This window comes from Motacilla alba, chromosome 5 (assembly GCF_015832195.1).
Source record: "Motacilla alba alba isolate MOTALB_02 chromosome 5, Motacilla_alba_V1.0_pri, whole genome shotgun sequence".
NCBI classification, from domain to species: Eukaryota; Metazoa; Chordata; class Aves; order Passeriformes; family Motacillidae; genus Motacilla; species Motacilla alba.
Window position 1 is genome coordinate 15,792,903 of NC_052020.1, and position 10,224 is coordinate 15,803,126.

At 51.7% G+C, this 10,224-nt stretch overlaps 1 protein-coding gene across 1 annotated transcript; it reads right to left on the reverse strand.

The window, feature by feature from the left end:
* Window positions 1-97: 97 nt before the first annotated feature.
* On the reverse strand, window positions 98-5,764 carry TNNI2 (troponin I2, fast skeletal type). Its single transcript, XM_038139798.1, has 8 exons — window positions 5,647-5,764; window positions 3,868-3,897; window positions 3,676-3,682; window positions 1,868-1,909; window positions 1,457-1,585; window positions 973-1,062; window positions 652-828; window positions 98-335 (listed from the first exon to the last, which is right to left on the reverse strand). Exons 2-8 carry the CDS (start codon window positions 3,873-3,875, stop codon window positions 237-239), a joined length of 552 nt encoding a protein of 183 aa, XP_037995726.1. The 5' UTR covers window positions 3,876-3,897; window positions 5,647-5,764; the 3' UTR covers window positions 98-236.
* Window positions 5,765-10,224: the final 4,460 nt, after the last annotated feature.

The window sequence follows — 10,224 nt, forward strand, 5'->3', positions numbered from 1 at the left end:
GCCTCCCCATCCCCACCAGGACTGCCACAGTGAGGCAATCCCTGCTGGCACCATGGCATGAGTCAGGGTCTGGCCACCCAGGCAGGAAACACCCACCTCTCCCACCAAAGCTTTATTTACATCACTGCTGCCATGATGCAGCTCTTCGCAAAACTAGAGAGAAATGGCACCCAGTCAGCAGCCCTGAGCCCGGCGGGGCAGCAGGGAGAGGAGGACAGCTGTGGAGACACAGGTGCTTAGGACTCGCCAGCCTCAAACATCTTCTTTCTGCCCTCCATGCCGGACTTCTCCTCAATGTTCTTCCTCCAGTCACCGACATCACGCAGATCCTTCTCCTGGGGGAGGGATGGTTGCGTTGGTGTGAATGGTGTCGTGGTAAGAACCCACCCGGCCCCAGCCCCACACCAGTCCATGCATGGAAACCCCCATGTCAGCTAGAGGAACCCAGTTCCACCCATGCTATACATCTTTTTAAACTGCACTCTCCCGTTTCAACATCATGCGTGCCAAGGAAGGAAACACTGAGCAGGAAGAAGAACATTATGGGGAAAGAGTCATTCTCAACCCTGTCTATCTTATAGGGAGGTCTGAGCCCTGAAGGGTGTGGGCAACTCCTGTTAGGAAAAAAAGGAAGAGAAGAGGGAAGGATACCTTCTCAGTGTCCTCCTTCTTCACTTGCTTCAGGTTGGCTCTGAGGTCCATGCAGACCTTGTGCTTGGAGCCCAGCAGGGCCCGCAGCATCGCGTCAGCCGACATGCGCACCCTGCGCAGCGGCGGCCGCTTGAACTTGCCACGCAGGTCAAAGAGTTTCTGGCTCAAGTCTTCCAGCTGGGGGGGATGAAATTGGGGGGGAATGGGGGGGGAGGTAGAGAGAGAGGGGCATGGGTTTAATGAGATGGACCCAAGCAGTGCAGGGAGGCATGAGGAATGGGCTGCAGACTCCCCTGAAGGATGGCTCCAGAGGAAACTCACCTCCTTTGTAGTCTTCTGTAGCTTCACCTCTGTGTCGTACCTCTCCTCATCCACTGACTCTATCTTGGCATGAAGCTTTTTGCACAGCTCCTGGGAAGAAAGCAAAGAGGGATGTTGACTGCTAGGACCCACACATGATTCCTCTCTCCTGACCACTCTGGCTCTGAAAGCCCTCAGTCCAGGAGACTAGATGGGATTGAGGTGAAGAGGGGCTTGTTAGCAGCTCCTAATCTCCATGCCACTGGCTGCACGCAAATGCTGCCTCAACACATCATTTAAAACACATCTTTCCTGCCAGCCAGACCCCTTTTGTTTGCAGAGAGACCCCACCTGCCTCTCAAGCCAGCTGCATGTTCATCTGGCTCCAGGGTAACACAGGGTGAGGAGAGGGTCAAGATGGGAAGGCCAGTCTAGATCCACCAGGCTGACTGATGGAGTCAAATATTTTCTGCTCCAGCACTGAAAGGGTTAAAGAAGCCTGTACCTGAAGTTCCTGCATGGATCCTGGGAGCGACAGAGGAGGGCAATGTTCTGCCAGGTAGTTTTGCTTCTCCACTTCTTTAGCAGCTGCTTCCTTTTCTATTTCAGTGACAGCAAGCTGGAGCATAGCACTCTGGAAGGCAGCAGGAGAAGCGTCAGTGGAGGGTGGAAGCAAGGAAGGAGGGTAGGGGGGTCATCAGGGGAGCGGGAGTCCTGATGGAGAGGGGAGTTCCCATAAATACCACCATTTCCAAGCAAGGGATAAGATAGAGACCCGGTAAGGAGTGGGGTGGGAGGCCCCTACACTGTGCATCACGGCCTCTTCTGGCAGGGAGGATGCTGAGAGCTGGCTGGCTTGGGATGGGAGGTGGGAAGGTTGGGACACACATCCCACAGCCACAGCAGGGCCACGTACCTTCAGGTGCTGCCGACGGGCGGTGGCTGCCCTCCTCTTTTTCTGCAAGTGGAAGAAAAGACAAGAGAAAAGGTTATCAGGCGCCCATTCCCCTTTCCATTGCCCTTCCCCATGCAATGCCACAGTCCACCAAGGACCTGCAGCCCTGCCAGGGAGATGGCTCCATCTTGACACACAGTTTGTCCCCAAACCAGCAGCACTCAAGGAAGAGGCTCCCTGCTGAACCCAGCTTTGCCAACCTCAGGTAGCTAAAACCCACAAAATCCCAGAGGAAGAGATAACAAGGGTGATGAACTTGAAAATATATGTATAAAATATGGCTTCAAACTTGGCTTCTTGGGACTTTTAGCCTTTTCTCTAATTTCCTCTTTACTCAGATGTGTTTTACTTTGTGCTGAAGTTAAGGACCCCCCCTGTTCCTTGGCACTCAGGAGCTGTGGGATGTCTTTCTGAGCAGTCCAGGGCACGTGTCCTTCTGACACTCTGGTGACAAGGACAGCCAGGCAGGTGAAAACATGAAGGCTGTGTAATTTCTTGGAGCTGGAAAGACCCAGCGCAAGTGATGCTGAAGCAGAGGCTCATCACAGCTGGAGGACAGACCTGACCACAGGCTGCCCTTCTGTCCTTGCCATGCCGGACCAGCAGCCACAGGACTCCAATTTATAAAAAAACCACAACTTCTGCATTTCAGCTGTTTCCTGAGCATTTCACCCAGAAGACAGGGCACGGCTGAGTTGGGCTGGCCCAGGGGAAACACATCTGATATGCTGAGGGGCGGGGAGTAGAAAGCAGCACTTGGGTGTGGGTCTGTGCTGCAGAGAGGAGGAAGTGGATAAGGATGTGCAGAGCGAAATGTAACAAAACCTGAGATGTGTCACATGTGTAAATGGGGCCAAGGCCCTCCTGACAGGGCTGGAGGGCTCTGCAGAAAAAAGGCACCCAGCTGAGAGATGCAGCACACTGTTAACCATCAGATAATCAGATCCCTTGAGGGCTGTTAGTCCAGGGCTTACTCTCCATCTGAAAACTGGTACCTTAGCAAAGAGTGTCCTCCCGGCCTTTTCTGAGAGGTCTGGGTTTGATGGGGAGTAAAAGAACGTGTTGGTTATCAGCACCATTTTGTGGCATTTCTGTGTCCCTGACATCCTCTTTTCTCTCAGTGAGAACAAGCTGGAGCTTGTGGTGTTGCAGACATATGGGGAGATGCCAAGCAGAAATGAAGGATGGAGCAATTTTCTAAGAGGAAATGTGGAGTGACAAAGCCACAAACAATCCTCCCACACCTTCCCCTGCATTTCTCCAGACACCCCCAGCCCCACCTGGCTTTGCCAGAAGCCAGGGAAAACTTGCTAAGAATGCAATCTCCACCCTGCTCACACTGCCCTGGATTCAGGTCTCCTTGGATTGCCTTTGGGAAGGGATTTGTCAGTGCTCAGTGGGTAGAAAATGAAGGGCTAGATGTGGGGAAGGAGGAGAGGATGCTAGGCCAAGGGCAGGATGGTGGATGGATGATGGAGGAGAGGCGGCCCTGGACCACTGCCTTCCCAGCACCATCTCGTGGCCGGCTGGGGAAGCAGGAATAGAGGGAAAAAAGCATCTAACTCCAAGCCAGAGGACAAAAAAAAGTCTTTCAAAAGGGATTTTTCTTCTCCTTCACGTGTTTACCAGGAGGAATCAGCAAGAAAATAACCATGAGCCATTCTTCCCCCACACACACTCAGCAGCTGATTTTCCTAGGGAGGAACGGTGAAGCCAGGACTGCTGCCATAAGCATTGCTAAAGGAAAAACCCCAGCAAAACACACTTACCTCTTCACTGTTCAGGAAAAGCAGATGGACAAGGAAAGGAAGGAAGAGAAAAGGGAAAGAGGAAAAAAAGGCAGTTAGTTAGCATCCTAACTGGAAACAAGCAGAAGAATCTTAGCAAGCATAAACGTTGGTGTTTGAACAAAAGTTTTTAAATGCTAACAGTGAATTAGAGACAGAAAAATGGGAACTTACTCAGACATCTTGGTTTAGATGGTTGTGAGCCTGAAATGAAAACCAAGAGAAAAAGTTAACAACTATTCATGCTTGTGGTCACTTCTTTTGTGGGTTTCAAACCCACTTTTTTTTTTTCTTTTTTTTTTTTTTTGTGGATTTAAAAACAAAGCAAGACTCCTCTAGAAAATAAAAAGAGGAACAGGTCTGTTCTTATTTCCCAACTTCACCAATTTTTCATCATATAGGGAACTAGGCTGCAGTTTGTAGACGAGAGGCAAACATCTCCTCAGAGCAACACAAACCACAGCATCAAGGAACTTCTGGAAAAGACCAAATGGTGTTGAGCCAGAAAAAGAGAGATTTGTGACAGTGATTCCTGCAGGTATGATTCTTGTCTGACCCCCACAAAACCATTTTATTCAATGGGGGAAGAAAAGCCAAAAACTATTTTCAGTTTGCTGCTTCACTTTGCCATTCAACCTCACTTCACTTCGTAAACTTCACTTCATAAACTTCACTTCACTTCATAAACAAGAAAGGCTCCAAAGCCTGCAAAGGGTTGGCAGTGACCCCAGGTGATAAGGAAGGACTTCAGAGGATGCTGCTGCCAATGTGCACATTCATTCTGTGGGACAGGGAAGCCTGTTGCAGCAGCCTCGGCACAGTTGGAAGTTGTGGTTGAGTTGATACAAGCACAAAAAAAATTCCCCAGGCAATCCCTTGCATTTGCTTTAAGTGGAATTTTTACACATAAAACACAGCGTATTAGGGAAGAGATGTCAGAGCACCTTTGCTTTGCTGTAAATAATTCCCACATAAATAGAATTTTACTTTTCTATCAGAGCAATATCTACTTGCATCTCCTAAGCCTGTCCCTTGCAGAGCAGACAAGGCCCCCAAAGGCAGCCGTCTGCAGACCTGGGAGGCTCTGTCAGGAAGGGAAGTGTTAATGGGGGCTCATGCCCGAGGCAGGAGGCACAGCTTGCACGGCCAAGGAAACTTTATCCTGGAAAATGTGCGGGCCCATCACATTACTTCAGAGAGGAGGGTGGGGGGGAAAGTGTTTCTAAAAATGGCCAGGGAGCTGCAGAAGGAGCTGCAGCTGTCTCCTGGGACGGCCGCCGTGCCGCGGTGCCAGCCCCGTGACTCGGGGAGGCGGCGGCGATGCGGAGCGCCGCAGGTGGCGGGGCCGGGGCGGCCGAGGAACGCGGGCTGTTCCCGCCGGCATCCCTGCCCCGCACACCCGCTCCCGCTCCGGCCGCCGCCACGCCGGGCAGCCCAGGGGACAGCGCCAGGCTGCAGCTCGCTGCCCGCGACGTGGGCTTCCAGTCACCTGTTCTGCCGGGAGGACACCATAAATTTGGATGTCGGTGCCTGTCCGAGGGTGATTTTGGGCAGGAAGGCGCTGCGAGGGCCGGGCAGGGAGCTGGAGGAAGGGATGTGAGCAGGGAGCGTAGCGGAGTCACCGCAGGCAAGGATCCTGAATCCCATGGCCCCGCGGAGGTCAGCGCTAGGCTCCACTTGCCCTCGCCACTCAAGCTGAGAGCAGAACCAGCCGAGGCAGGGGAAAGCATGAAATCGGAAAAAGCTCACTGGAAGAGACAGAGCAAGCCTTTCCAATGCACAGACCCTCTCCGATAAGCAAAGGATGGAGAAAGCGTTATTCGCACCCCTGTTTCTCCCAGCAGGCCACCCCCACCTGGTATTTATCTCTTTAATACTCAGGCAAGTAAATCTGCTGCCCCATCACTCCCTAAGAGCAAGCTGGGTCATTAGGAGATAGGCAAAAAGGCTCACCCAAGTCTGGAGAAAATCAGAGTCGTGCTGGCTGGACAGGATGGACAGACGAGCCGCAGGCAGCTGGCTGAGTAAGGAGGTATAAAAGGGCTTCTCGGGTGGCTCAGCAGAAAATCCACCTTCTCTTTAAGGGCATGGAGACCTTCTCAGACCAATGATGTGCAAGAGTCCGCTGTGCACCTCCCTTGGCTGGGGCAGGCCAGGCCGGCAGGAGAACAGGAGAGGGCAGCCCCCAGGGAAGGAGGGGTGGGGAGGAGGAGAACATCTTCTACCCGTGGGATCCGGAGGAGCTGGGGAGGTGTTTTTCCTCCAAGTGCCAAGTAGGGAGCCTTCCTCTCCCTTCTCCTGCCACCAACCAGTCAAAACAGATATGGCTTCAAATCTGTGGGGAGCCCAGGCTCCCTGCACATAGCCATCCATCTGCAAGGCCTCTAATTAAAAATTCCCCTTGGATACACAGAGTGGCTCATCCATGGACAAGGGCGTGACTCAATTTGCCTTCAAGGGCTTGGGAGCAACTCTGCCCTGCAGGAAGGAAGAGAGGAAAGAGCTTGCACCCCAAATACCCACTGCTGACAGCATAGGCAGGAGCAATGCCTTAATAAGCCATAGAAAATTAACACACTTTTTTAACCTCAATTATTTTCCTCACAGAATAAATACTTGTAGCTCTTCCCTGTGTGAAATATTTCAACACAGCTCAGGTTTTTTTTTTTAAATACAAGCTGTGGATCTGCTGCAGGCAGCCTCAAGCCTCAAATCCAGCCAGGGGCTGGGCAGAGGCAGCAAAGCATGGGGGAGCAGCCCCATGCTGACAGCAGGAAGGGTAATCCCCTCTGTGGGATGACCCAGACCCATATCTCCATGGATCTGAAGGAGAAGCAGGTGGAAATGTGGCTGGAAATATTCCTCAGCCCTTGTCACAGCACATGTAGAGCGTGTGTGTAGGGGATCCCATGGAGACAGGGACCCAAACAGCTCCTGCTCTCCTCCCCCAGGCCAGGCGCTCCCTCCTTTTCCAGCCAGGGCTTTTCAGGCTGATTCAGACATGGCCCTGACAATATTTTGCAGGCGCCTCCCAGACACTATATAGATAGTGGCAAATCCCTTGCTGCAGGCTTCCTGTTTCACCATGCTCAGCACCACACAAGTAGTGCTGCAGGTGCTGCAGAAGGACAAACAAGTCCTTGGTATGGGGCTGGTGTCTCGCAGGGGTTTGCCGTGGTGGCAGGTGGAGGAGGGAGGAACCCCTAGCGTGAGCAAGAGCTGGGTCTGCTTGGACCCACATATCCCACTTGGGATATGTCCCTTTGAAATGCTGCAGCTACACATTCTGGCCTCTGCTGGCCTATCAGTCATCCAGAGAGCTGCTCAGCTCTTGGTGGAGGAATCAAAACTGAGGGAGTTCTCCATTCAAAATTCCCCACAGGCAGGGAGTTTCCTTCAGCTCTGTGAGAGGAAGGCATCCTGGACCTTCTGGAGTCCAGGCATGCAGCACAGCAAAAGAGATCTGCTCAGAATTTCAAGGGTGTGGTTATCACCTTGTGACAGGAAAGTGTTGGCCTGTTATAGTGGAAGAATGAAGTTCAAAGAAAGAAGTCCCATCACCAAAATATTGGCCAACAGGAGTGTTTGTAGGATTCGGGAGGAGTGGATGGTGAGGTGTGGTAATAGCACGAGCAGAACGCCAAGTCTCCAACTCTGCAGATGGCTTTCCACAGAGCTGCCTTGCACAGGGGTTAAGCTGTAAGGCAGCTTTCACAGAAAAAGAAAGAAGCACCAGACTTAAATGGCACGAGGAAGAAACCCAGTGAGAAGAAGGAAGAACGGAAAAACAAAGTTTGAAGCCATGGTTAACATTAGGAAAGACGTTTCCAAAGGAATTATGTAAGTGTTTGAGTGATGAAAGAACAAGTTTCTTGCAGAAAAGCTCAATGAAGGCATAAGGAAGCTCCAGGCATATCCTTCAAAGAGGTGTTTGGCTCTGAATATTAGGTATTAATGAGGTAATTAGGCAGGGGCCAGGAATGGCTGCACTGCTCATACGTGGGTACTTTCCTATGGAGCATCTGACCTTGTTCCTTTCCCTCATTTTCCCTCACCTGACCTGGAGGAATGCATCATGGGTGTGGGCCACCATTCCCAGAGCACTTCCACCATCCTGCGAGGTCAGACAGCGGGAAGACCTGTCACACACAGGAGGTTCTGCATGATGTTTTAGAGACTCAGGTGCAGCTTTTTTGGGCCAGGCTCCTCCACGGAATCACCACGTGTTGGAAGGATGAGGCTGATGAATCCATGCAAGCTGTTCCTCATGACATTCTCCTACACCTTTACACCTTGCCTCCTCTTCAGCATCCCACAAGGATCAAGTGGAAAGGCACTATGACACCAGATGATGCTATGACATATTTCCAAGGATGACACTGTTAGCAAAACACAAGCATGCTACTCAGCACCAATGGTGATCACAGTAAAAGTTCAGGCAAGATCTACTGGGGAAACCTGTATTTGACTGGCCTTTGCTTTCCCAAAATCGCATCGCACCAAAGCAAAGCACATGGCTCCCATCCTTCCAGGACATACCCACTCCCCTCCAGTGTGCCCCTAAAAGAGTTCCTCATTTTTCTACTTCTGCTGACACCAACCCCCAGGAACTCTGCCATCACTTTCACATCTTTGTGCCAGTGCTGCCCTACATCCCACAGCTACAGTCACCTCATTTGCCCATGAAATGGGATTAAGGTTTTTGGCTCTTCCTGTACAGGGCAGCTGCCAACCAACACAGCCGTCCTGTCCATTTAGCTCCATGCTATCTTCCTTGACAGGGAGGGCTTCAGGCACATGATGTTGATGGCCTTAGGCTCCAAACCCACCAGCAGGTCCTGATGACACTCCTCAAGTTCAGCAGATACGTCACAAACTGATAAGCTGACTGCTGCTTCGTGCTGTGTTATCATCAGCTGCACAGTGATGCACACAGGACCCTGGGAGAAGCCATCCCAGCAGTGGATGAGGACACAATTCCCTTTTTCCAGTGAGACTTTGATGTCCCACAAACAGGGCTGCCCCATTCCATGACATTCCCCATAAAGCAGAGCCCAGATGTCAGCCTTGAGGTGTGAGCAGAACCCTCTCCATGGCAGAGGTAGGGGATGGCACTCAGGCTGCCGTCGCTGGGCAGGCAGCCCATGTCAGGGAAGCTGTCACTGATGAAGCTGTCACTGATGAAGCTGTCAGTGCTGTTCAGGCACAGCCCTGCCCACTGTCGATGTTCCCCAGGTGGATGCAGTCAGTTACCTGAGTGATGATGGGTCCTGTGAAGGGGCAACACACAGGTTTCTGACCAGTGGGTTCCTTGGGATGCAGCGTTTTCTTGTTCCTCCTGAGGGATTTCTTGGAGCTGGCATGTGGTGCAGGGAGCTGAAATTGGGCTCTCAACAGCAGCAAAAAGAGGGACAAGTGAAAAGAGAGCTGGAGAAGGCAGGGGAGGAGCAGGGGTGGGACTGGATCTGTGGGCCTGCATTAGGGACCCCATGTTGTGGACTGCTCCTCTGCTCTCAGCCTCTTCCATCTGCCAAACAGTGTTAAAAAATAAAGGACTGGTGAGACCACAGAAACTCATCTCTGCAGATGCACGAGCAAGGAGACATGCAGACCAATCTTGCTGAAGCAGTCATTGCCTCCTGCTGAAGGTGCTAAGAAGAGTGACCAGGGTATCTTGCCATGTTGCAGGACTATGAACACCACATCCCCACCTTTCTCTTCATTCACTTCACTTTTCTACTCAACAGCTTTGGACAAGTGCCTGTAGGAACAGAACAACTCCCTGTGGACACACATAAGTACTCACACATGGCTGCTTTTGATATAAACACTGGCCTTGAAGAGAAACAAGGCATTTTAATGATCCCTTCCACTCCAAAGGGACACTCTTTGGTGTGGGCTTCCAGAAGAGTTTGCAGCTCACTGCAAGCTGGAGCCTGGGTGGTATTTCAAAATGAAAACACAAAAGGGTGAAGAGAGGCTTCAGGGAGAAGGCAAAAACCAGAAAACTCCTCTGGATGAAGTCCCCTCTGACCATGGTAGCACACAGGGGCTTCAGTTTCCAGTGATGGAGAGTCTGTGTTTATAGCCAGGGTTAGGATCACTCGGTTCCCAGCACAGCCCCGGACACAAACCTCACTCCTCTGAGGAGCTTTTCTCACTTCTGCCCAGGACCAGAAGCCTTGGACTCTTCCACAGTGTGGCCCTTCCTCCATGACCCCAGGCTGAGTTGGCCGCCCCCTGGAAAGTGAACACCTCTGACAGGCACTGGTCCGTGCCCAGGCCTTCAGCATTTACTGTGTACAGGAGGTGATCCCGCTGGAATTTCCACCCAGCTTGCCCCTGGATAGTATTACCGAAGTGACCCAACACCTGATCACAATCCTTCATGTGTATGCACATCCTCAAAGCCTGGCTAAGACCAGGGTATGACACGGAACGTGTCTGGAGAACAAGCTGAGACCTCTGTGTGCTCAAATGAGTATGGCTGAAACATGTCTTGGCTCTCTGTGCTAAGACAAAGCAGCAGCA

Coding starts and splice junctions, on each gene's coding strand:
- TNNI2 (XM_038139798.1), bottom strand. Junction 1,063..1,456: donor GATCCATGCAGGAACTTCAG/GTACAGGCTTCT, acceptor CTTTCTTCCCAG/GAGCTGTGCAAAAAGCTTCA. Junction 829..972: donor TACAGAAGACTACAAAGGAG/GTGAGTTTCCTC, acceptor CATCCCCCCCAG/CTGGAAGACTTGAGCCAGAA.